We start from the raw sequence: 27,622 nt of genomic DNA on the forward strand, positions 1-27,622 counted from the left end.
TGAACTCAACCAATATGTAAAACACATATTGCTTGAGTCCCATGGAGGACAGAAATATGTGATTTTTAGTAGTTCTTTACTAAATTTGGAGAGTGTTTTAGTAAGCACACAAAACGTATTTTATCGTCACATGCTTGTTGGTTTGGACATTTTTCTTTGTTCAGTACATTAAAGCGTTTTATGTTGTGTCTGATCATGGAAGTTCAGATAATTCTCATTGCTTTTGAAATCCCATTATTATGGGCTCTCATCAAATGTTCTCTCACTCCAGAAATCTCCGAATTGTCACTGCAGCCTCCTCCTCCCTTCAGTGCCTTCCCACGCCATCCTCTTGCCGCTTGGTCTGTCCTTGTCCCTCACCTCCCCATGTAACTCCAGGGCTCAGGGGTCAATCCTGTCTCTGACCTGGTTTGCCCAACTGCTGCTATGACCACAGGACCTTCAGAAGCCATCACCTTGCAGCCCTCACACCAGCCAGGGTCCTCATCTGAAATCCTCAATCCACCATCATCTTCTAAGAGATGATGAGAGAAAAATATTTTGACCAAGAGCAGCTGATGTATTTCAGATAGTAATGACAGACGGTGGTTGGTATGGTAGGCTGTACTGTGGGTGCTTCTCTCTTTCTTTCTGTTTTTTTATTTCCCCATACATGCATGAAGCTTTGCTGTGTGTTAATGAGAGTGACGTATGTCGACCAACGGAGGGGCGAACCTCCTCTAGTCCCTAGCTGCTTTAATTCACACATGAATTCATGTAATAATTACTGTATCACAGAAATGTTTGCAAGTAACCTGGCAAGGTAATTTTTACTTTCTTAGCACGCAGTGCAATTTCTGCATCCTGAGTTTGATGGACACCTCAGGAGAGTGCAAAATGAAACTGATAAACCTGTTTTCTTCCCTGCTGCTCTACACAGAGTTTTCATATTCCTCTTCCCACTGTCTCTGCAGTGCGGCGACCTCAAAATTCGGTTGTCTTCATGGCTCTTTCTCACGTTGCTCCCAAGCAAATTATTTAGGAATTAAATTTTGTTCACCTCGTGTTTTACTTGCTGTACCATTTAGAAACAAAGTATTTAGAAAATAGATTACAGAAAAAAAATATGCCTAGGAGTTAGTAAAATATAATATTAAACAGAATTTCTAATGCTGTCTTTCTACCCAGGGAGATTAAACATCTCACTACTTCCCTTATCACAAATTCTTCCTTGGTGTTCAGAGTCATAAATTGAATGATATTTTCTTTTTTTCTGAAATATACTTTCACTAGAAATTATAATTGCCTTTTTACAAATGTAAGCAGAATGGCATTTTGTTGGAATTAGATGAGATGACAAAGCTGAAAGGTGATTTTCACCAAGCTCTCAAATCTTGCAGAGAAACTTCTTTTCCTCTTTCTTGAGTTCATAATTCTTCAAGAAGTAGAGTAAAGATGTCATCCTGGCATGCCGTGGCAATATCACCTTTTGCAGATACTTTCTGCACGGGTATGAACTATTTCAATGCTCCTGTGTGTGTTGTGGCTTGGTTTGGAGGGATCCAGGCTGTTAGAGTATTATAGTGGAAAAAATAGAGCAAAACAAGTGCTGTGGCATAGAGGGGTCCTGAGATCAATGATATAATCTGTGGCATTTGGGCTTGCGAAGCCTTTTCATGAATTTGATGAACACACAGGCTCTTATGGAATAAAATCCTAAGCATCAAACCAAGTTTTACGGGTGCCATGGCAGATATTTCACCCTAGGAGATGATTTGCTTCTGTTTTAGTGGCTGAATGTGTGTGCTTATATCAAACACTGAAATAAAATCAAAGAAATTCTGTTGATTTTATGGGCTCTGTCACTATTGGGAATGGATCTTTAATTATGACTTGAATTACAGTAGCAGCTAAGGGCCCCTGTGAGGATTCGCAGTCCCACTGTGCCAGGTGCTATAAAAACATCTAGGTTACAGCAGATGAATGAACCAAACTGATGGTGGGAAAGTGGAGAAGATTAATAAGATGACATTGAATCAAGATCATCACAGTTCTTGGCTAAAAGCATCTCTTATCACGTATATCATGTGTTGTACTCACATACAATATTGCCATCTCCTTTCTCCTGAGCATGAGTCAGAAGATGGCCATGCCCTTGGCTGGAACCACTGTTAGTGCAACAGGTTCAACTAGTGTTCACAGCTTGAACTTTTGTCGCCTTGAGAATAGGCTCCTGGCGGATTTCAGAGCCCATGTTCCAAACTTCCAATGTATTTTTGAAATTCCATGTAGTCACTCTGTCGCTAAGTATTAGGAATAGTTTGGGAATGCTTCAAATGGCAATGCTGCTTATTTATATGTTGTAAGGGCGTGAGAGGATGTTGCAGTGTGGTTACTGTACTTGGGTCCAAAAGTCATGTGAGATGCCAGTTCAAAATATAGAGATGCTAAATTAATCTTTTAGTGCTGCAAGGTCTGGAGGTGATCCAAAACTGTTTCATCATAATGCTCATAAATATGATGGGAGGTTATTAAATATCTATTTCTGCAATACAATACAGCTAGGAATTCCAGATATTACTGTATTTAGATATTTTTACAGTTTTTGGGGTTTTTTTTTAATTTAAAAGTAGCACTGGGTTTCATTTGTAGGTGACACGGACTGGCTTTGCTCTGGTGGAACCAATGATCTGTGTCAGTCAATGCCAGCTGAGGATCCCGTGCCTTCTGCTCTAAAACTGTGGAAGACCCATCATCTGTTAAAGCTAACACTTAGGTGTAAGGTGCAGATGGTATTCATTTTCTCCCGTTGGCTTTGTAATAGAAACACATAAGACTGAAAGCTCTATCAAAACATAAAACATGCAAGGTTTATTTTTACAGAGAGCTGGGTGCTACGGATACAGCCTTTTCTTCGCTCACTCTCAAACATCCTATTAATGCCCAACCTCTAAGCATTTGCATGTGTGCACTTTGCAGAAAATTGTGAGAGGAGATGGAGCTACAGGGCCAAAAGGAGTGACTTTAGGGCATTCATAAAAGAGCCTCCCAGAAATGCAGGGCAGGACAGTGTATTGCATTGTGTGCAGGGTAAAAGGTTTTTCTCACAGTGCCGGGGAGTAGACAGCAAAGATGTTAACTGTTATTAAGTCATTGCTCCCTATTAGCAAAAGCATTTATTATCAACAGAAGATTAAGAAAAACTAATGTATTTGTCTTTCCTCAACAGGCAGGATGGTTTTATTCCTCTGAATCTTTCTGTTGGGGTTTTGCAGGAAAGCCCACATACATGCCATACCTTATTTGTAAAAACAGACCAAGTTTTTATTCCCGTCTCTCTAAAGTGTCACCTTTAGCATCTGAACAACTGAGTTTACTGTTGCCTCAGGCTTAGGTTCTCTGGGTCTATCTGTAAACTGATTGCTATTCAGCATCACACTTCAGCTGGAGCACAGCTCGAGGTGGTCTGCTACAGCAGGAAGGGAGGGAGACGAGTGGGGAGGAGAACAAAAGGAAAGAAAATAAATTTTAAAAACCCAAACAGAAGTAACTCAGTTTGAATTCAGAGATGGAAGGATGTAGTTACATGCCTATTGTTGTTTATCTGTATTATGATACTGCCTGAGTTCTTTAGTGATTGAGGCTTCCACTGTGCCAGGCAGGGTACCAAAAATGATTCCTGCCCACGAAGAGCCTCCATCCTAAATTTAAGGCAGAAGAGCAGCAGAGGATCCAGACAGGCGGAGGAGTGAGATGAGACAGTAAGGCAATATCGATCAGCGATATAACCAGAGGTCTCAGCAAACCTCCTGCTGTAACCACTGCAATGCATCTAGTTTACTGCCATTATAATTGCAATTAATATTTCTTTTTTGCAACACAAGGTTAATAATCTAAGCATATGGGTTACCCACTCTTCCTCTCATTTGTTGTACTGTTTAGCAGTTATAATCTGCAGCAATTTTGTATTATAAAAAACTAATTAACAGCAAGATTTTTTTTCCACTGAACATCATAGGAGTTTTTGCCAGAGACAACAGTGTTGCCATACCTTAATTCCTCAGCAAAGTTTTTATTCTGGACCATGTTCTGAAACTGGTGAGCTGACTTGCCAGAGACAGTGGACTCCCTGTGTTATGTCATCAGGCAAAAGTTTTCATTCAGAACAAGGCAGTGTGAGTTGAAGGTAGAATGTACTTTTCAATCAAGTGTGTGTTAACAAACTTGGTAGAAGATTTTTTTCATTTGTTGTGTTTACGAGTGTAGTATTTCAGGTTATTTAGATAAAATTTAGGAACAAATCAAAAAAGCCAAGATGCAGAGCTTGCAAGAATGGCAAGTATGGAAACGATGCAAAACAACTGCTATAATCCCCTTTCTGCCACCTCTGAAGCCAATAAAACATCTTTCACCTGCTTTTGTTTCACACCATTAAAGTCTTGCATTTTCTTTTTTTTCTTTTCCTTTTCTTTCTGATTTACACTGGTATAACTGAGAGGAGAGTTCCAGTATAACACACCTAGGTTTTGTTGTTGTTGCACAAAAGTGGCAACTCCGTGTTGAAAAAGACTAAGAGACCCACCATGACCATCCTGCTCTTGATGCTTCAGATATTTTGGTCCAGGATGTAAACTTTTATTAAATAATACAATACTTGACAAGTGAAGTCTATGTTGTCCTTCTTTCATTTAGCAATATAGACATGGCTATTAAAATAAAAAAAAAAAAAGAAGTTGTACTTGATGAGTTTTTCTTTTAAGAAGCTATTATACTACTGTAATATGGCCACCATGCTGGCAGACTTTTGGCAGGTTTCAAATAAACATGCCAGAAATAATTTTGTTGACAGCGTCTTGGATTGGAGTACATCCAGCCTTCATCCGTAACATGTCAGTACAGTGATTCTTTCACAGGCAGGAAAGTATGTCATCACAGATCTGTATTTGAGAGTCTTAAAATACTGTAGATGTCTGGATTTATGGCTTCAAAGTCAACTTCACAGGTGGGTAGCATTATTTTTCAATCATCAATGAAGATGAAAGTGATAACATTTGCTGGTTTTAATATGCAGCATCAATGAAGTGTGCTTATGTTAAAACCTGTGATAACATCTGTTTTACTTTCCTAATCCAAAAACAATTAAGGTTTTACGTAAGAGAGAGAAGGCGGTGGAAAAGAAACAGCAAAGGAAAAAAGGAGAAAAACCAGACTGAAGGGTTTTAGCTTGCTTGCAGAGGTCATGCAGGCATTGTGTTAGTTCTTCATGAGAAGCAGAAAGCAGGTGACTTCTACCTATGAGTGACTTTGTTTTAATGTTTCCTTTTATGTTGTTCTTTGTAGAATCATTTTGTCAGAGCAGAAATTGTGCGTGCTTGGTTTATTTCCATTTGTGTAATGTGCTCAGATTTCAGTATTAAAACCAAAGTGATATCTTTAGGGTTAACAGCCATGGTTCACGAAGGGTATCTACTTGCTGGTTGGTTTAGGTCTCTGTGTTTACATCTGCAAGCTGAGATCTTTCAGGAATGGGCAAATTATAGCTTTGTACTGTGCATTGGAAACAAACCTTTTGAGGTGCCACTTCAAGAACGTTATTTATGTGCTTGAATCTGTACCTGCCTAGGGCTTAATTAAACACCTTTCTGGCTTCAGTCCCTAGCACAGAGGCTTTCCTAAGCAATGTGAATAGGCAGCTGATGTCTGCTTGAGGGAGCTCCTGTTGAAGGGTGGGAGTTTGCGGCCAAGGGCATGGGGTATCATGGACTGGTGATGAGGCTGTAATATCCTGGAAGCAAAAAATGGTCACAGTGACACAGCAACATCCCTCTGGAATTAACAGAAATACAGATAGGAAGGATCTAAGGTGATGTTGCTATCATGCATATGGTACGATGTGTGTGCAGCAGTTTTACTGTAAGTGATGCCTTCGAAAGAGAATTCAAATGACTGAGAAGAACAAAAGAGTTGCTTTCCAAACCTGTGCTGAATAAAGCTGTTTACCTTTTTTGAAATGTTATTTATCTCTTCTTGCTTTTTATGAGGGGACATTTCCTGGTAGGATTTTGAAAATAAGTGAAAATATTCCTTTCTGCTTCTTTGCAGTGTATGAAACCCTAACGTTTTGTTTATGAATAGTTTTCCTCTTGATACACTAGAAACTCCCAGTCTTTTTTGTTGTGATTTTGCTCAAATATTGATTGGATGACCGAAGAATTAATGGGATTATGATGTGATAATGGATTCAGTTGACGTATTGATATCCTGAAAGCTTAACCACCTGTGTGGATTTCTGTAACACTGGGACTTATGGGTGGGGAAACCTCACTTAATGCAAGGTTTTATTAAGCTTTTGAACTGCATCTGGGTTTGTAGATCTAAGTCAAGTCTGTGAACTATTTTTTCAATTTTAAACTTCTGACCATTTGAGTGGGGGAGGGTTGTTGGATTATTTTCAGGAATGTGACTGTTGCCATCAGTCCTATAATGCTGTCTGCATCTTACCTCTGTCCTTAGACACTGTTAGGGCTTGGCTGGGTACAAGCACTGTGGTTTCTCAGCTACTTCTCCCCAGTTCTCATGTCATCCCTTTAGGTCCCACTGTGCCCTGGTGTGAAATGAAGAATATTTCTGCCGCTTACAAAGAAGCCCTGGATTCTTTTCCTAGCTTTATTTCTTAATTCGTGTGTGACCCTGGGAAAGTCACAGACTCTCTTCTGAGCCTGTTTGCATCACTTGAAAAATGGAGACTGTAGCAGTTTCCTAAAAAAGGTGTTAGAAGACTAAATTAATTAACATTTTTATTCATGCTTAGGGTGAAGATGCTATAAAAATGCAAGTATTTATATTATTTCTGTTTGGTTGTTGGCAAAATTGCATTTCTCAAGGCTCCTGACCTACTTTTCAGATTTTTCTCCAGTAAGAATAATAAACTATAAATTTATTCCTTCTAATTATTTTCCATTTCAAATGGAAAACCAAGTGCAAATGAGGGGAAGGCAAGGAGGAGAGGGAGTGCTAACCTCTACCCCTCTTTGACAGAAGGAAGAGAATCATCGTGTCTTTTCCAGAACCAGAATAAATAATGAAATACAGATGCTACCTCAGATGTTTAATGCATCAAACCTGGCTTTCCATCGCACATTTATAGCCTTTGTAATGGATAGATCCCCAAACATATAGGAGGAGAGTCTCAACATTATCTTTTTCTATGAAAAGAATTCTTGATATGCAAAAAGTTGAAAAATATTTTCCAGAGTTTTCTGAAATCAAATCTGTGAGGTTTGCCTGACCTCCCTGTTCAGGTCATGTTGCTGCGTATAAGAAAAAGTTACAGTAAGTGAAACAAACTCTCTGAATTACAGAAGGACTTAATCTGTTATAAATCTTTTTGTTTTCCCCCAAAAAATGAAGAAGAAAAAAAAGAAGAATCTTTTAAAGAAGTACCAGCAGGTCTGTCTTAGACCCACCGTCCCTCAAAATAAAGGAAATGAGTCAAAAATTCTGAATTGGTGAGGTCGACAACTAGGAGGAGCATCCAGAGTTGTTCTGGCTGTGAGGTCAGACCCCTTCAGTGAATTCAATCTTCCAGGAAAGTGGAGTGCACTGATATTTCATACAGTTCCTGGGGATACTTCAATGCATGCATGAAATCACATTTAATGCACAGTGCTAAGGAGAATCCAACAAAAAGCATGGAAGGGATAAAGTGCAATAAATATTTAAGATCTTGTGAATGCGAACACAGCACTTCATAAAAACCTCAGTCTCGAGAGCAGGGGTGCTCTATACGTCGTAGACAGAACATATGGTACAACTACAGTGAAGTCAAAGCTAATCAGTGAATAGTGATGGAGCTTTTGTTCTAAAGTTTTAAGGACGTGATTAAATTTAATGTTTATGTAAGACGTGAAGCTTTGTCTTCATGTCCTTAGACCTACCAACCTAGGAATGCATGCCAGGTGGCCTGAGGAGATGTGATGTTTTCTGGGAAGGCAAAAAAGTTCACCATGGGGGATATCCTTATTGATTTTTATCTCCAAACATGCCCCTGTGAATTATTTATCTTCCTGTATTCTTGTCTGCTGTCTTATTATAAAAGTTCCTTGAAAATTACTGTCTGTAAAGCTCTTTATTCCCAGACTTAATAAGAGTTGGTACGAAATTGGCTTTTGATAAGTAAGTTTGGATGAGTGTTGGTGTGGGTGGCTGGTGCCCATATGTGAGGAGGTGATGGGGAATGTGGATTTCACTACCTAGCATCCTATAGGTGCATTGCATTTATTCATTATATATTATGACTTGGGATGGATTTAGCTAATACCACAATGTATTATAACAGCATGAATTATATTTGGCTCACGGGCTTCACTCACCGTAGTCGCGGGGTGCATAGTGTAGTTCTGTGTACACACGTTGCTAGGATTCTGCTGTTTGTTTCCTTGTCTAAGTGCCTTTTCTAAATGTTCACTTTCCTTTGATGTTTCTAGGAGCTGGTGGGGAGTAATCCTCCTCAAAGAAACTGGAAAGGAATTGCAATTGCCTTACTTGTTATTCTCGTTATCTGCTCTCTGATTGTCACCTCTGTTATACTCCTGACACCAGGTATTTATAACCTTTAACTCACTTCCATTCTGTTTTTCTTTTGTAATTTTACACTTCCAAGGGTAAAGGTATTGCAAACTGACTGCAAAGTCAAAATGAAAGGAATCATCCTTCCTGTTCTTTATCTTGATGTGAGTTCAAGGCCATTCTTAGGTAGATTGTTTTAGAGTTTTACATTTCAATTCAAAGACCAAGGCTGCTGAGCTGGAGGTACAAGTGTGAAACTTGGTTGCCTAGACATAGGTGGGGAGTGTCATTTTAGATGTGCCAGGGTATGAGAGACATCTACATAGGGCAGTCAGGTAGGACACAGAACTTCTTGAAGTTCATGCCCACATGGAGGAGCAGCCTGGTTGGGTGACAACCTAGACCATCTGAAATGGCAGTAGATGGCTATGCATAGGCACCTAAATCCCATCCCGTTCAGCTGGATTGATTTTTGGATCAGAACATAGTGTTTCAGCTTTACAGAGCAATTCCAGATAACTATGTGCCAGATAGCACTTAACCACAGCAAATTAGTAACTTCCCAATAAGGGATTTTTTAAGTTAATCCCCTTACCAAGTTTCAGCAAAGTTCTGTGCACGTAACCTCCGTAAATTGCTTCTCTTACAGTAGCTACTGAGGTTGTAGGCTTGAATTTTAATGTGGTATCATTATGATTATTGATTATTACGTATTTATACAGCCCTGTAAATTTCCATGCCTACTTATGGAGTAGAAATAATGCACTTTCGCGGCTCTGAGAAGATTGTGATCTGAATACGGAAAGACAAAGTAATGAGAGACAAGACATAGAAAAGAGAATTCAGTGTCAGAAAGCTTGAGGAGCTACAAAACACAGGAGAAGGCAGGTCCCCTGCAGAGGGATGTAGAGGAGAAGGAAGAAAAGGGTCTCCTTGGATGAGTACATGCGAGTGATTCTAGGGGACAGCAGGACAGAAAGCACAGAGCTGAGGAGGGGAATGGAGGAAAGGGAGAAATGAAACCCTAGGAAATGGAAGAGCACAGGATGGTGAAGTGGAAAAACGAGATGGAAGTTGTGTGACAGAAATTTCTAGCTCGTAGCGTGTGAACTGATGTGCAGTTCAGCAGATCTGGGCCATCTTCCCTGACACAATTCTTATCCCACAGTCCTGCTGTATGGTAGACTGGAACCAGTGATAAATCAAGAAATACAGGACTGTGCTGAGTTAATCTGAAAATGAGTGAAACAATCACTACGTTATCCTTTTGGTTATTTATCATCATGCCGTGTTCAGTTTATTTCGTGCTATCTTGAAGTTTTCAGTGTAAATGTAAGTAGCACATGGTTATGCCAGAGTAATTAAGTAATTGAGTTAATTAAAGTTAAACTCAATTAAGGATCATTTTTTAAATTACTTTGGCTAGGGTTCAGATTTAACACCTTTGGACAGTGCAGTTCATCTCTGAGATGTTTTGCAACATGGTCTATGTACTGTACTCACATCAGGATTTGCAGTGAAAAATACCATCCCTTACTCATTAGGTATGGAAATGTCACCTTCTATTTTACAGAAGTGCAGTCCCAGACTTTTCAAAAACACACACTGAAGCCTAGATTCCTAAACCCATACCTGTGGGCTTCAAGAAGCTGTCAGCGGCTCACACTACATAGATCAGACCATAGGTGCTGCTTCCATCGAAGAGCAGGATTCCATATAGATGAATACATGGGGAGAAGCATAAACGTACCTCTACAGTCCTAAATAGAGTTGAAGTCACAAGTCTTTCCTTTTACAAGGCCAACTGTAATAATGATTTCTTTATAAGGATGGTCAGAATGATACCTGGTGAGGATTTAGCAGCTCTGGTTTCAATTCTGAGCTCCATTATAGACCTCATTTAGGACTTCTCCTGAACCCTACTCCTACTTCTCAATAGAGAAAATCACACATAAAATCCACTAATGACTATTATGACTATAGATACTGCAGTGTCGTTTTCCAGGTAAGTGCCTAGACAGAAAAGATGTACTGAGTATTGAGATCCTGTAGTTAATGTTCTCTAATTTAGGAAGACACAAGTAAATATGGGTTATTATGATTACCTTCTATTTTACATAGTATGAAGTAGGAATGTGGAATACCTACATTCAATTATAAGTAAAATTCACAAGTGTATTTGTGTATTTATATTTGTATATGCATCCACAAAGACATTCTCTGTTTGGGATATGTGTGCATACACATGTATACACATAAATCACACAGTTATTAGTATGTACTTAACACCGTTGAGAGAGTCTCTGTGCTTAAAACTTAGGAATATGCAAAGTCATTTTCTATGCTAAATTTTCCATTTGTGTTTTTTGAGATTTCTAATTGCCTGATTTGCTGGTAAACTGGATTTGGGTTTGTTTTATCCCTGCTGGTGTTTCAGAACTGTCCCCTACATGCAAATACAAAATCTCTGAGCTCAGTATTGCTTCTGGGTTTGTTATGGATCCAGACTGCTTCATGGTGAGACTCTGCCAAGGGTAAAATAGATAGCTTAGGTTGCTGCTGTGGCTTGGCAGCAGCTGAGTTCAGTCTTCTTTTGGGCCGCTGGCCCTGGAGCTTGTTACGAGGACGCGTTATGGCAGAGGGTAACAGGAGGCTCATTTCACAGGCATTTCCTACCAGCCAGCGCTAAGTGAGACATTGAGGCTGGTTTGACAAATGAAAAAAGTATTACACTGCTAATCCTGACTAGGGATAGCATGTTCCAACAAGGTAAGAGTGAGGAAGATGGAGGAGCCTGTCCAAAAGGAGAAGCAGTCTGCATTTCCCTGCCATAAAATAGTTCACTGGAAGAAGAATTGTTTATCCTTTGGTAGCCAAACTGAAAAATAAGTGATGGATATTTGAACAAAAGGCGAGGAAGGGACAGGTGGACAGCAAAGGAAGGAGGTGAAGCAGTTTTGTGGATATTCATGGGGAGCTGTTGCCAAGTGTGAGAGTGACATCAGGGAAAGAAAAAAACAAAAAAAACCCTCTTCACTGGAAATGTCTCAAGTGGCGTGATGCCGTCTGGCACGGGCAGAGCACGGTGCTTGAGAATACTCCAAATATTTTTAAGTCTTCGTTCTGATGATAATGTTGGAGTCCAGCCTGACGCTGTCATAGTAGCACAAATAACATTTGCATTTTACCTCTGAATTCCTTACTTGTTCCCATCTATCTTGGCCCTCTCCCTGTCTGGGAAACCATTGTTCTCTAAGTATTTTGCTGTTGATTTGAAGGCCTGTTTTGCAGTGCAATACCAAGGCATGCAATGCAGAAAGGCTCTAAACCCAGTGCTGAACATGATGCAATGCCTACAGAGGGTAATTTGGGACATATATGGGAGACTGCAGCATGCAGTCTTGTAGTCAGTGTTCAGACAAAGAAAAGTGGTTAACTGGACCTATACTTTGCATCATGATGGTGGTATTTCCCAATACTAAGAAAGTTGGGGTAGTCTCCTGGGTAGTCTCCTGCAAAACCAAGTGTGAGTGGTAGAGCGGGGAATGGGGAAGGTTTGCTTAGCAGAACAGATAATGATTAAGGTGTTTAATAATTGAGGAAAAAGGGGATTTATATATCTCTTCAAGATTTTTTTGCAAATCAGCCCCAACCTTTAAAGGAGGTTTTAACTCTGGATTCAGCTGCGGAAAGGCTGAAATCCCTACTGGTCTGGGTTTCTCAGAGGCAGGTCAGTCACCCTGCTTTGAGATTAGCGCATAAACTGGGAACAGTGCTCTTTGCATTCAGCAGACATTGTAATTACAGTAGCAATGCTTTATTGCTAGGTAGTGCTTAGGCCTTATTTTATAAAATCCTAATAAAATTTCAACATTTCTATGATTTGTTTATCCTTTGGTATTCTAGAACAACATTCTCGAAAGCAGAAACTAGTGAAAGTTTGCATTTAATTACACTATAGTACACCGCATGCACACAAGTGCCTACGCTGAGGTTCTCTGATTTCGTGTGTGTGAGTCTTGCCATTCCACCCACCTTTGAAAAATGTGAAGCTATTTATGCAAATGATAAAATGGTGGGACTGAGCGTTTCCTAATTGGCAGTTGCTCACTTGTCGCAGCATATGGCACCTGTATGGGTCCTGTCCTAGCAGTGTTGTTTGTGTATTTACATAAAGACATGCAAAACTTTATAGATATGTGTGTGTGTGTGTGCACACACACACATCTCAGAGCTGAAGAGAGGACTCAATCCTACAGAAATTTTGATTAAAAAAACCTTCATCAAATTCCATTAGACATTTTACTTAGGAAGAGGCTGCTTTCAGGTCCCATCTGTTTGGAAGTAGAGGCAAACAAGGACTTTTTGCACATCTCCTCCTGATATTTAAAGCTTTCTGGAGATATACATCATGTTTGCTCCTTTCAAATCTGACCTTTAGCTGAAAAAAAGAAAGTACGCCCAACTCCGTATTAAAATTTTTACAAAATTCATTGGAAAGATTTTTCAGAGAAGGTACTGAGGTAGTCAATGCATAGCATTAATTGACAGCATGCTGTCAGACAGCCGGATGCATTGCCTAGAAAGGTTTTTATGACTTTTGCTAGTGTGGAAGGGCAAGGAAATAACCTGTGACCAGCTGTGCAAGAGTGTAATTTGAATTATTATATATAAATGTGGATTATACACCATTAAAAAAAAGTAGGATTTTACAAAAGGCAGAAAGGCTGCCTGTTTGCCTTGTCTGGCCACTGCATTGTGGGTACAGAGAGGTTGTCTGGGGGAAAAGAGGGATTAGGTCTGCCTGGGGATCAAGCAGGTATGCTGAGGTGGGAAGGGAGCTCCTGGTGTGCTGGCTACCAAGGAGTGGACATTCACACACACACTCACCCACGTGAGTGCACAATAGGCCAGAAAGTGTGTGAGAAAAGCATCTGACACTGACCTGTAGCTTAGCCCCAGGGATGACGGCAAGAAAACTGGGCACCCAAAGGTGACTGAAACCTTCTGACGCATCAAGCAGCCTCTGTGCATTGCTGGCGTTGAGAGGAGGCTTGAAAGAAAGGATTGGTACTGCAGAAGAAAAACAGGCAGGGATGTCAGCTCATAGCCCTTTTCTGTTTGAGTGTTCTGGGTTTCTGGAGGATCTTTGTTCTGTTTGTGTTCTGGAGAACAAGGGTTTATCAGTTCAGCCCATATCCCTTTGGGGGTGCTGACTTCAAGGATGAGGTGCAGACAGATGAACCCAAAAGGTCTGATCAATGCAGTGTTCCCATCATGCCTTTAACGTTGAATCAAAAATAAAACAGACATTGTTTCACTTGGTTCTCTCAGCATATAGCTTTGCTGTTTGGATGGTGGGTTTCTGGCTTGACACTCAAATCACAAGTCCTTGTGCCACCTGCACTGCTACCGTGCTGCTGAGCTGTGAGGCCCTGGTTGGCAGATGCCATCTGGGTCTGCTGGGGACAGGGGACATGAGTGCAAAAGAGGTGGTGGCAGATGCTTGATCCTCTCCTTCCATAAACCTAAGGAGGCCTCCAGGTCTTTGCAGTTGGGTGTGGACAATTTAAGGCATGCTCAGAGAGTGCTGCTCAGGACAGGGTGGGCTACCTGAGATCCCACAATTGCATTTCTTTCACCATAAATGTCTCATTGAGGCCAGAGGAATGGAGTAGGCATTCTTAATGAGTGCTCTGATTTACCTATGTGGTAGATGAAAGGTCAGTGAATCTGAATTTTTTACTAAAAAAACATTGATTGCTTGATTATTTCGTTATTTGTTTTCTCCCCAGCTCTATGGCTCAGATCAATGTTGTCCATGGTTCAGTGTAGGACCTATTGCAGTTATTACAGCCCACTGTGGGAAACAGTAAGGGAATCTCAACAACGTCCCTTAGGGAGGCTGGTGGGTGTGCATGCTTCAGTTGCTACCTCTCCCTCTTCCTGCTGTCCCTTACAAGGAGTTTGAAGTGCCATGAAGGTATAGAGGTGATGCTGCTCCCAGACTGGCTGTCTCCATCCTGTACAGAAAGAGGGAATGCGAAGGGCTTCCCGCCATGCCCCTTCCCAAATCTCCACCACAGAGGTTTGCTTGTGCCTGTCCTTATGCCGTCATGGTGGGGAAGAGGGTGTCTGTGTTCCTCAGGGCGGCATCTGGGAAGTGATGCCTGAAACAGCTGTAAGCCCAAGGCTGTATGTGGGCTCTGACCTCCTGTTCTGCACTGCCTGATCTCCCCAAGTATCCAATGCGATGACCTCGCATCATGGTGGGAACTAACTGGAACAGTTTCCTGGAGTTCCTCTAGCCTATATTTTCCATTTGAATAAATAAAATTATGCAGAAGAACTTGGCATAATGCTGTCACATAGAGGGATTTGGCTGAGGACTTGTATTAATGTGTCTTGGTATTTGGAAGCCACATTGAGCAGTGTGATTGAAACCTCAGTCAGACTTGGAAAAAATATAAAAATTGAAGAATACCATTTAATTTGGTAAAAATGATAGTTTGTATTGAAACACCTTTTAGTGGAACAAAACATTGTTCATAGGTAATTTTCAGTGGTCTCAGGTAGCTCAGGGACTTCAATTTAGTATAGTAAAGAAGACTTTTTTGCTCTAATAAATGGCTTTGGAGAGTCTGATTCCAGTGTTGAAAAACACATGATGAGTGTGTTCAGTGTAAGAAGTTTAGTACTAAACAATGTTAAAGATAGCTAAGGCTGCATGATACCAATAGACCTCAGGCATGAGGATGCTGTAGTGAGGAGAGGTCGTGAAGACCACATCCCTGCTGTGGAAATACTCAGAATGTGGCCTCACGTGTTCCTTTAAAGAGCAAATGTGTTTAAAGTTGACTGAAAGCCCCCTGCTTTGGCAGTGGGGTTGGACTAGAAGATCTCCAAAGGTCCCTTCCAACCCTGACAATTCTGTGATTCTGTGAAAAGTTTCCATGAAAATATTTTTTCAACAAAAATTTGAATGTTAGAAACAAATTATTCGTAGAAGGTCACTGCTTGTCATAAAAAATTACTTTTTGGGGAAAAAAAGAAAGGAAGGAATATATTCATCAAAATTGTTGGCTTTAGTTTTTCTCTAAAAATTTCAGCTTTGAGAAAATTAAAATATGTTTTCATATTAACTAAGTACCCACTGTAAAGTTCTGTGATGTAATACATATACTCTTCATCTGTGAGACCCAAGAATCCATTGATTTAATGTAAACATTTCAGTTAGAGGCCCCGGAGCCTCTGTGGTGTGTTTATGAGAATTGTTACATAGTGGAGAGGTGGTGATAAAAATGAGAAGGTGTATTTTTGGCACAGGAGAGGATGCTGGCTGCGGCAAAATTCAAGTGGTTAAATTTGTGCCTTGGTATATACCTTGCTGAACATGAGCCAGCAGTATGCCTAGGTGGCCAAGAAGGCCAACGGCATCCTGGCTTGTATCAGAAATATTGTGGCCAGCAGGACCAGAGAAGTGATTGTCCCCCTGTACTCAGCACTGGCGACGCCGCACCTCGAGTGCTGTGTACAGTTCTGGGCCCCTCACCACAAGACAGACCTTGAGGTGCTAGAGCAAGTCCAGAGAAGGGCAACGAAGGTGGTGAAGGGTCTGGAGCACAAGTCTGATGGGGAGTGGCTGAGGGAGCTGGGGGTGTTTAGTCTGGAGAAGAGGAGGCTGAGGGGAGACCTGATTGCTCTACAATGACCTGAAAGGAGGTTGTAGCCAAGTGGGGGTCGACCTCTTCTCCCAAGTAACCAGCGATAGGACAAGAGGAAATGGCCTCAAGTTGTGCCAGGGGTGTTTTAGGTTGGATATTAGGAAAAATTTCTTCACGGAAAGGATTGGCAAGCATTGGAACAGGCTGCCCAGGGAAGCGGTTGACTCACCACCCCTGGAGGCATTTAAAAGGTGTGTAGATGTGGTGCTTAGGGACATGGTTGAGCGGTGGACTTGGTCATGCTAGGTTTATGGTTGGACTTGATGATCTTAAAGGTCCTTTCCAGCCTAAACGATTCTATGATTCTATGGTTTTATTCAGTTGGACTCCTGTGTGTTTAGTCTTGGTGACAGCCTAGATGAGACAGATTTCCTTGTAACAATAATATATATCCAGAAAGAAACCAGTTTTGCATTTTCTTCAGATTGTGCTTTGTGTCAGAAATCTGTTGGCAATCTCTCACTCAATCATGAGAAATGTGGAGGGGACTGTATGAACAACAATGGAGGAAGATGTACAGCAAGTATTTCTTTGTGGGGAAAGCAGAGTGCTACATAGTAGAGTTAGGAAGAATGAACTAAATGAAGGACATTGTTTATTACAAGTTGATCTTACACCGTCTTAAAAGGGCAGTCTGGTTCTTCAATGTAAAAGCTGTCCAGATTTCCATGTTTGCAAATGAAACTGTATATTCTTTCACTAAAAATGAAAATTAGTGTGTTCCAGCTATGCAACACCTAAGGACTTAGGGTTATGTCTCACAGATTTTTAAAAATATTCTGCAGTCAAACGTCTGATTCCCATGGAAAATCTTTCATGAATTCCTGGATTAATCTGTATGAGCCCTTACAAGGCTAAATACCTTTCCAACTGTGGTTCTGCGTGACGGTTTTTAAGGAAATAAAAATATAAGCTATAAAAAACTTGGTCATTTTTAAAAATTTAACTAATAATTTCAGAATAATCTTAGTGTTAAGTAGCTTTAAATATTCTTCAGAATAGTTAGCATTATATAGCAGTATGATGTCTATAGGTGTGTTTTCGTGACTTTGAAAATGTTTTTTGATCAAGTTATGTCAAAAATGTGTGTTTGGAACCATATCTTGGCCTTTTTGTAGTTGCTGAGTCCAGACATAAATAACCAGGAGATTTCTGTTTGTGAACCACTAGATGGTCCTTTTGTAACACTGACAATGAGAAGGGGCTTATGTGGGATAGAAAGTTTAAGGTGGACCATTTCTGAATGAGATATAGTACTATTCACAGTTGCTGTGCTTTCAAGATACATTTCAAAGTTGAAGTAATGGCAGTTTGTTTTCAAATGTTTTACAGTTGAAGATAACAGCCTGTCTCAGAAGAAGAAGATAACAGTGGAAGATCTCTTCAGTGATGATTTCAAAATTCATGACCCAGAGGCTAAATGGATAACTGGTGAGTGAGGCATGAATGTGTCGCAGTGTCTTTGCTTTGCTTGCTCTCTCTCTGGCTATCTCTTTTTTATTTCCTTCTTTTTTGCTCCTGTTCTTTATTTTGCTCCTGAAATTACAGAATCAAGGAGTGGTTGAGGTTGGAAGGAGATCATCTTGTCCAACTCCCTGCTCAAGCAAGGGCAGCTAGAACTGACTGCCCAGAGCCATGCCCAAAAATTCAATCCTCAAATTCCTATTCCAGCTTTCCTCCTGATTAATATGCAAACATCACTGCTCTGTTATTATAATTTTTTACTTAGGGCTCTACAGTGGGCTCATAGCTAGGCATTGAAAACTACAGCCTTTGTCCCAAAGAGCTTCCAGCATTAAGTAGGTGATGTAGCACACGGTTGGAAGAAGTGGTTGGAGCACTATCAGTCATTATTTCACCATAAACAAAACTCAGGTTTATATTTCCTCATTGAAACATTTTTTTCTGGCACAGAGGTAAAGCATTGCTAAGCAACAGGCAAACAGTGGTCCAGCAGCAGCTGGGCTGATGCTTGCACACAAGCCATGTGCTCTTTTTATACTCTGCTGCCTTACATTTTCTCATCACGGGAAAACCAAATAGTACTTGAATTAATGCATGTAGTATTTGCTGGAGTAGCGTTGTTTTGGGGGACGTAGATTCCAGCTCTCTCTGGAAATTGCTGCAGTTGGAACAAGCTTTGGCGAGAATAAAATGATTTGTGGTATGTAGGTTCCAGTCCAATTCCTATTATCACTGAAGTTATTAGTTTTTCTTTTGAATTCAGCGGGGAACTGGATCTAATCCTTCTTCGTGTTTGGTTTTCCTTGTCTGTTATGCCCATTGGGAACAATTTTAATACCTGTAATGAAAAGAGAGAGTGTTAAAGGGTAGTGCTGGATTAACACGTTCCCCAACTGCCCTCAGCACAGCTGTCTCCAACTTCTCCCACCAATTCCACTACAGGGGAAAGCGGTTGCAGATGATACACACCTTCACAAACACACCTGCCGATGGGTAGGAACACTTTTTCAGGCTGCATACTCTGGGGGAATGGTGCTCCCCATAACCACTCTCTGGGAATAATGATAATGGAAATATTAGCTGCATTGCAGTTCAGGATTATTTCTCTAGCATCCTTTTTTTGGCACTGATATTTCTAATCGCCCTAATGAAGGAAGAGGTGTTTTACCAAGACCTTTACTGCTGTTTTCTTTATTTGCTAGAGTACAAGGGAATGATGATGCCTTAAATAAACTTTTGCAGGAGTAGAGAATGAAGTATTGCCATAGAGCTAGGTATAATATCCCTTCTCTGATGAGTATGGCTTTACATGGACGTAAGGAGTATATTCCACAAAACTGCAGTCTTCTGTGAAAAAACAGTATTTCCTGTGCTTTTCCAATTATGGTCACATGCTGGTGCCATATAAACTTCTATGAGGACTCCAGTCTTGCATGTTTTAAAATCCATCTCCATCCTCCTGTGTACTCTCACTGACTCCAGTGCAATTTAACATCAATCTTGCCTGATCTGAAATTATTAAAATATTGTTTCTGTAAAGGACAAAGCACGAAGTAGTATTGTGCAAACATGCATAGATATTTTACAAGGACTTGTTCTGTTACTGTGCTACTAATACCACTGATACTGATTTTAATATGTCTAGAGAAATTTTATGAAGTCAATAGATATCCTGTAGATATACCCAAGGGTGTCTTCGCGTTTAAGGGCAAGATACTAATCTGCAATGTCATTCGTCCAAGGACCCAAAGCCATTTTACAACATTAATTACTTTTCTGCATTATAGTTGCTTTTCACAACTTTCTCTAGCTGGCTAAGTGGTGAAATCCCATTAAGATCCCTGATAAGCAAGATGAAAGACCAGTAGCCTGATTCCCAAGCACACATTACTATTTGTCTGTTATTCTCAGTTTTTAGAATGTAAATTAAAGACTCTGAAAATGCCAAAGCCAAACTAATAAAACTTAGTATAACAAGACTGCTTTAGCAGAAAAATCTCATGTTTAAAAATTGCACATTTCAAATTGCATGTCACCTCACAAAATGGGTTGATATTTTGTGGGGAATCTGCACAATTGTTAAAATATAAATAGCTGTTGTGTATCCTTCTTCCCCTTCTCCTGTTAATTGTATAGCAAAATATTGCGGTCATTCAGAGATCTGCAAAATTCAGTCCTCTTGGCTCTTCAAAACTCTGTTTCCTTCCTTTCCCTCTTCATTATTGCAGAAGATGGAGTTTGGTGGCCTCACCAAAGAAGAGGCATCCTGCATGTTTAGGAGTATTTGAATCATCTGAGGGATTTGTTCCCAAAATAGTTCAGTCCGTGTTCTTCTCAGTAAGCGAGGGGCTGATTCAAACCCTCTGAAGGAGCAAGGTCTTTCCTTTGACTTCAATGAGTCTTAGAGCAAGTATTAAAATTTTTTTAAAAAAAGTATTTCTGTTCAGGGTGGTGCTTAAAAATAAGCTGAAAGCTCACTGAAATTGATGGGATGAGCTGATGTTTTAAGTATTTTCTTGATTCTCAGTGGGCAAGTAGAAGAATAACGTATTTCTGATTGATAGCTTTGTTATTCCATTGATTTTAAAGGAGCTAGGGAGGAAGGAAAAAAAAATAAGAGAACCAGTCTCAAAGCTGAAATAACTACACTTTTATTGCGAAGGTTACAGGCTTTTTCTAAGCTTTCAATGACAACTTGTGGCTGGTTTGTGGATATGTTTGCATCTTTTTTATTGGAATTACGATTAAATTTACTTGCAGGAAGTGAGAGATGTGCCAAAGATGGAACTTTGAACCTTTTACAATTTCTCTGTTGCCACTGTAATTTCAAATTCATTTGCATTTCTATCCAGTGGTTTAGCGAAAGGAAAGAATATTTTGTTTAATTAGCTGCTGTCTTCTACTGCCCTGACCATTGTCGCCATTGACTGTTCCAGAGCTTATTTCTAATTTCACTTCCAGGGACTCCTATCGCTTAGATTTGCCCTGTAGTGTAAATAAACATTGGATTTATTGTGAAGGTTTCACTTTTCAGGACAACATGGTATATAGTAGTACAGTATAGCAGATATGGTATACTATAGTAGGTATAAAGCAGTATAGAACGTTTGAGATTGTGCTAATGATCAAATGGCATCTCCCTGCCCCGCAATTCAAGTGCAAAGAATTTGAGCTGCATCTCTGTTCCATCCCTATCCATCCCATGCCTTCTCCTGCGCTCTTCTGCTCATCGCTTAGTGCATCGCACCCCGCGCCGTTCTATTACCATCCTCAGTTGTGAACTTCCCTTTACTGTACAACTATTATTATGTTGTCCATATGCTAAGCATCCATATGAGCTCCAATTAGCAGCTCATTTCATACTGTGTATCTTAAATGTTGTATTTGGACTTTACTCGTTTGCATATCCTCCTCCATACACTGTCAGGAGTGTCCTGTGCCGGCCTTTTGTTAGCCCTCTTGCAGATGACAGATGGCCCGCTCGTTAGTCTAGTCTCTAACTGCTTATCATTTCTGCTCTCAAGCTCCACATTACTCTGTAATTAGGCTTCACAATTACTGAGTTTTTCCTATAATTCCTCTCACACAGGATTTTAGCTCAGGTTTCTGAAAAGCTCAATGGGATACTGCAATGTTCCTGTAATGGTGGACAAAAACCGAGACAAAGAAAGGTGCTGGCATTTCGTGCTGAAGAGCAGCTCAGTCGTCTGATTTCTTCTGAAAACAATAATTTGTAGTCATTACCTAGACCTGGCCTGAGAATCCAGTTGGGTTATGAGTGCTGTCTTTGTGACCCTATGGAGCTGCAGTGATTCCTTTCAGCTGTGAATATGACCCCCAGCATCTCGGGAGCACTCTTCCTTTTTCTCAGGGAGGCAGCATCATGGCCAAAGACAAAGAAAGCAGTAGACACTGAATCATATACACCACTTGCAGAGACTTATGCTTATCTTCTGTCTTCGTACTTAATGGCAAATACATTTTGCCCACATCAAAATTACTTGGCTGCTGTTCTAGTTAGAAAAACATAAGAGCAGCCTATAATATACTGCCTGTGGTTATTGCGATTGATTGGATGCAACGTGCCATCATTACTTACTTCTTGGAGGATGTTTTTCCAGCCTTGCTGTTGGCATCTTGCAAGATGTATGTAGCAGTGGCTGTTGCCAGGATTTTTGGATGTATGTTAGTGACTGGAGGCTCCGACTAGGCGTGTGTCTTCTTTGTGCTAGACACTGGCCAAACATGGCGAGACAGTCCTTGCAGAGAGGTTGTAGCCAAATTAGAAGAATAAAGGTTGAAATGAGGAGCACAGTATACTCAAGCAGCGAGGAGCACTTAGGCATAGGGTACCAAAGGACACGTTCAGGCTCATAGGAAGTTAACTTAAAAAACCTCTGAAAATCAAGCCCTGCTCTCCGAGGTCCCTGCCCACTTGCTTCACCTGCAACACTGATGAAATAGTATCTATTCTTATCTGAAGAGGAATAGTGGGTAAATTAGCAAAAGGTTCTAGGTGACATTTTCAGAAATGGTTCAGTTATTTGGAAACCTGCCACTCAATGAGAGCCAGAACCACCACGTGCCTAGCTCACATCTGAGAATGGCAGCTAGGCTTTTATCTCAAAAGTCCTTCTGAAAAATGCACTAATAACTAATACCTAAATATAATAGAGTAATTCTTTTATCTTTAATATTGAAGCACATATGTTTTGTTGCAAGTTTTACTAATAACATCATAGAATCTCTAGGCTCTTTTAAAGTCTAATATTGAATTTAATGACCTAGAACTAATAAGTTTTATTTACCATGCTGAAAAAAATCATCGTGTAGTAACTGAGGTAATTTATTTCAGTTTACCTTTAGTAATAATGCTCAGATCAACAATACTTGTATAACCCAAATGCCCCCAAGTCTAATCTGTGCAGTGTAAACCATTGCACTGTATTGATGAAAGCATTGGTGCATTTCAAATGATGCAGATGCATGTGGAGTAAATGGATTACTTATCATTTGCTTTGCATAGACAAGAACTTTGTAAGTCCTAATATTTTTCATTGTGAAAAAGGTTTGCGTTAAGGTGCTGCTTTGACAGTCCTTAAGACTAAAATTGCCCTGCTAGAGAGCTACAACACAGCTGGAGTGCAGGCTTCTCTGGGCTGCTCATCCACGGGCCAAAAGATTGACTGCTTCCAAGTGACTATCCAAATTGTAAGGCAGCAGGAGCCTTTCCCTTGGCAAGGGTGGGCTGTTGGCATGAAAACATCTTTCTGTTTGTCATCGGAGGAACAAAATTGACTTCCTTGGGCAGTGCAGTTTGCAGTCTTGTGCATGTATGGAGTGTGCGTTAGGAAGGAGTTACGCCTCTGTGCAGGCACCCTTGAACCCAGGTGCTGCCAGATCAGGGCCACACACTGGCCCCAATTCCTGTCTTGTTAAATGAATGTCAGCTAGAAACTGCTCACAGGTGGTTTTGTTAGTGTAAATCTGGTGAAGGCATAAGGAAAATTGGGTTGCTCTATTTGCTTTGTTGCCCACCTTGCTGAACAGAGATACTAGTTAATTAATTTCAATGTGTTTTAAGTATGTGTTAAAAAGGCTGAAGTGAATGGGTATGCTGGTCTTAATGGTTCAAAGAAAACTTGTCGCACTCCCAATTCTGGTGTGCCAAACCTCATACCCTACCTCATGGCAGCTTGTTTCTGCAAGTGCTCTGGCTTTTCAAATGTTCTTGAAATGTCTTCTAAGACACACAGCAAGTTACCTGCAGCACAGCACATTGGTTTGTGGTATTTAAGGTTTCAGTGAACTTCCAGCCTCAATTGCAGAGCCCCACAACCCTGAGGAGCTGTAAGGATGACCTTATGCTGAGGTAGAAACACATCACTAAAGGAAAATGCTGTGTGGGCCAGAGGAAAATACAGGGAAAGGACTAAGAAGGCTATTCTGGTCTAGCACTTCACGGAAGTGTCTGGCAGTGCTGCTTGCACACCTCCCAGGTGCAGGTTTTGCTGGGGATGGCCTTCAGAAACACCCTGCTCTGATTCCTGAAGGTATGGATGCTAGTTAAGTAAGCACACAGTGAGCTTTTAGGTAGTGTTGCTGTCAGTGGAAGTCTCCATGTGCTTTAGAGATGGTTGATTACTATTCTTAATCTAAATGCCTTCATGAAGTGACATCCTATGTTGCCAAAGAGGTCATGCTCTGTAACAGCTGCCGCAATAAGAAAGAAGAGGGCGTTACGTTAAATCGTTTGAACCATAATTCTGATTTTTAGACTCTCAAACTGGTTCATATTCTTCAGGGATTTCTGTGGATCTGTGATCTGAAAGCACTGAAGAGAAGTTCCCCTACTCCTGCCTTTCAGTTGCTGGGCAATTGCCGAAGTTCAGTAGTGACAGTAACCTATTCACTAAGGACAGGAAACCTGGGAATTAATGGATTTTTAACATACTGTAATAGGCCGTGGAGGAGAGCATTTCAGCCGTGTAGCTGTTGTGTTCATTACTGCTAGAAAGAATGAAATGAGAAATCAATTTGGCTCTTTTAAAAATTAATACAGTCTGCCGGAGCAAGCTGGGGAGGAGCTCTGTACCTTGGCTTTAGCAGCGCCTCAGTGCCCAACTTCTCTGCAGTGCTGGGGTGCTGGTGGGGCACATGTGCTGCTGTTACACTGGGAAAATCATCCTTTGGTGTATATAGGAACTTCTGAATTTAGAGGGAGAAATGTACTGGAGACAGTCCTATTTGTGAAAAATATGGCATCCTAGAAAAGCAGAAGTAAAGCTGTAATGGTCAAGTAGGGGCATTTGTTTGTGGATTTTTTGAGCAGTTTAATGTCTTGAGGAAGTCAAGATTTTCATGTATACCTGACCCTATATTTAGGAGCCTCCATAGGTAAGCTAATTTCTCCAAAGCCTGCTGATCCCTTGTGTGTCACTGACTGCTGTTGAGCCTCTGAGTCAAATGTCCTTTTGAGGTACCAAAATATGACTTGAGCTACTGAACATTTAAATACCCACATGCAGTAAAAAATAGCCTCAGATGTTCAATGCGATAACTTTATATTTGTTATGTGTCTGCAGCTTGCTAAGTTGAAGAGTCTGGCCCAGGGACAGAGCTGGTGGCATGAAGGTCACCTGGGAGAAGAGAGATGAAAGGGAACAAGTGATGAGGAGGGCATTGGCAGTGTGATGCTGCGTGGGGAGGACAGACTGCAGCGTCATTTGGGGGAGAAGCCCAGGCAAGCAGGGAGGATCTTGGGGATGTACAAGGAGGAGCAGGAGCTGGAGTTGTGCAAAGGGTGAAAATGAGCCTGGAAGTCGGTACTGTGATGTTGCCTGAGAAATAGCTTCATGGCCTAATATGAAGAGCTGGAAAATACATTCAATAGCTAGGGTAATATCAAAGGGAACAATTAGTGAATCAAAGATGGCTGGAAGAGCCAGGAGATGTACTTGGACTTCACTACTTCTTGTCTGCATTCTACTAACCTCTACTCCCTGTAACTGCCTAATTCTGTTCCCACTGTTTTTTTAAAACAAAGTAGGAAAAATAGACTTCCTCCTGACGGACAGCATGATGGTCACACTCTCATGTTGAACCAGCAAGCTGGTTTCCTGTACTTTTTATAGCCATTAGCAAATACAGATTCCTCATTTCCCTTTCAAGCCCAGCTCCGCTAAAATTAGTGCTGTTCTCTCAAAGTAACTCAGAAGCGAGGTGGTACCTCTTGCCGTGACCACGTCTGCTAGCAAGAAGCAGCTCTGGGGAATAATTTGAAGCTGTAACAGACGTGTGAAAATTAGGACCACTTGGGCTCTTTTGTGTGTTATATCTGTTTGCAGATTTCTGGTAAAAATCCACAGGAATTAGGCAGAAGCTGCCCTCTTTGCTCCTCCCCATCATCATGCTTTAAATCACAGCAAGGTGCACAGTGGTGTTTCTGTGCTCTGTATTGCTGGTGGCGAATGCAAAGCTGCTAAATTCAGTGCTGGGTCCTTTTACCTTGCCAGCCGGGCGGACGTACTGCAACTGCACCCAGTTCACAGAGGGGAGCCTTTTGATTAAAAGAAAAGGAGAAAAAAAAAAGAAGGAAACAGCACGCTGCCACATGGGGCGGCTGCATCCGTGGGGGACTTTTGAAGATGCAGCTCACATCAGCAGTGTTTGTGCTGCTGGAAGAAAAGAAATGCATGTGGCGGTTCTGCCTACGTGCTTAACAGTTTGAATCCAGTTTAAAAAGGATTGGGTTTTATAATCTGGTTCAAAGTGGTTTGAAATCAAAACCCTCTGCTCTCAGAGCCGAAGGAAAGGGACTGGTTTTACAGGGGTTTAACTGGGAGAGGGATTAGGTATTCACTCAGTGGGCGTTAGTTAAAAATCCAGGTGAACAGCCAGAGGTACGGTGTGACAGTGATAGACGTGCTTCCCCAGTTGACACCTGCGAAGTGGATATGGTGAGCTCCCAGATGTCCCCAGACCCCAGGGAGGCAGGGAACTGCTGTTACAAAAATTGTCTTTGATAAGCCTTTAAAAGAATGGTCATAATTGCAGCCCGGCTGGATGAATTTGTACTAAAATGAAGTTTTGTTGTTGTTTTTTTTTTTTCCTTTGCCTTTTCACAGGAGTATAACATAGGAAGGAAGAGGGATAGAAACAAGGAAAACCATGCTCCTGGGTGATGGAGCAAGCTGGACACAGCAGAGGGTGATGGTCTTCACCCTTGCCCAGGATGCTGGCAGTGTCTCACCATGAGGAAGGTTGTTTTGGGAGGGAATATGAGATATATTCCATTTAGATCCAGCACTGCTAAGAAAATCTGGGCAGATAAGTGGGGAACTCAGTTCTGGCATGTAGGTAAGGAAGATCAAGAATGAGGGTTTGCATGAAGTTGCTGAAGGTTTTCCTAACAATCAGGCTGATGTAAGGGTGGAAAAGTTTTGAGGAAGGAGCACCTAGGAGATGAACACCTAGGAAAAAACAGAGGGGAGAAATGAGGTGCATAATTGTAGAATATGCCAGGCAAGAAGCACGTTCAAAGGAGGGCTGTAAAGGGATGATGGAGAAAGGAGAGCTCTTCAGGGTGTTTAGGCCTCTTGTTAAGCAGCTAGTCCAATTACTGGGTACTACTGTACTACCACATACCTTCAACAGTGATTTCCAGAAAGGTTTATGTCTTCTGACACACTCCTCCTTTAGATGCTCTCTGTTCTGTAGAAGGCAACTTGCTTACTTTTTCTTTTTTTTTTTTTTTTAACCAAGGCAATTTTTCATTTTTCACACTGCCATGTCCAACTTTTATTCCTTCTTGAAGATGTTTACTTGGTGCAGAGCACATTTTCCTAATTCACTAGCTTTCACTGAGCTTGCTCCACTACTCCTGGGCACTTGTTGAACATGAAGTGCTTACCAAGGATTAATTAGAGCAGTAGATATTCTTCCACTTGTTCCTTTTAATGAACATTAAAAAAATATATGCTGAATACCATAATTTCATAATTTGCAGATGGGAAATGCTGTATTTCTGGTGATTAAACTTTATATCAGATGTTTGTAACTGAAAATTTAGCAGGCAAAGATTTACTTATCTAAGAAAGAAAGTCTCTGGTGAGTTTGTATCTCCTGACTGTATTAAGCTGTTGAACATATAAGAAGCAGTACTTTTTTTTTTTCTTACAAGAAATAGTACCAGGCTTATATAATTCATTAAAAGAAATTTAGAATGAGATAATTATCACTGATCAAGGGAATATAATTATACTTTAAAGTGTAGATATACAAATCTCACATCAGTGAGAATTCAATTAAGAATGGAAGAGACCAAAGGCTTGCCCAGTCTAAAATCCTGTTTCCCTGGGAAACAATTTGACTGTGCAAACGGACAA

The 27,622-nt window shown here is 40.8% G+C and overlaps 1 protein-coding gene across 1 annotated transcript in view; it reads left to right on the plus strand.

Annotated features, from left to right (window-relative positions):
• Nucleotides 1-8,465: 8,465 nt before the first annotated feature.
• The window catches only part of LOC104160198 (dipeptidyl aminopeptidase-like protein 6), a gene marked incomplete at its 5' end in the record, with an annotated part of 38,531 nt that continues 19,374 nt past the window's right edge, over nt 8,466-27,622 (plus strand). The window contains 2 exons of the mRNA XM_009698269.1: nt 8,466-8,580; nt 17,604-17,702. Of these exons, the coding sequence (XP_009696571.1) occupies nt 8,466-8,580; nt 17,604-17,702 (214 nt within the window). The remainder of the gene's footprint in view (nt 8,581-17,603; nt 17,703-27,622) is intronic.

The sequence above is a fragment of the Cariama cristata genome, unplaced genomic scaffold (genome assembly GCF_000690535.1).
Source record: "Cariama cristata isolate BGI_N322 unplaced genomic scaffold, ASM69053v1 scaffold17464, whole genome shotgun sequence".
Lineage (NCBI taxonomy): Eukaryota > Metazoa > Chordata > Aves > Cariamiformes > Cariamidae > Cariama > Cariama cristata.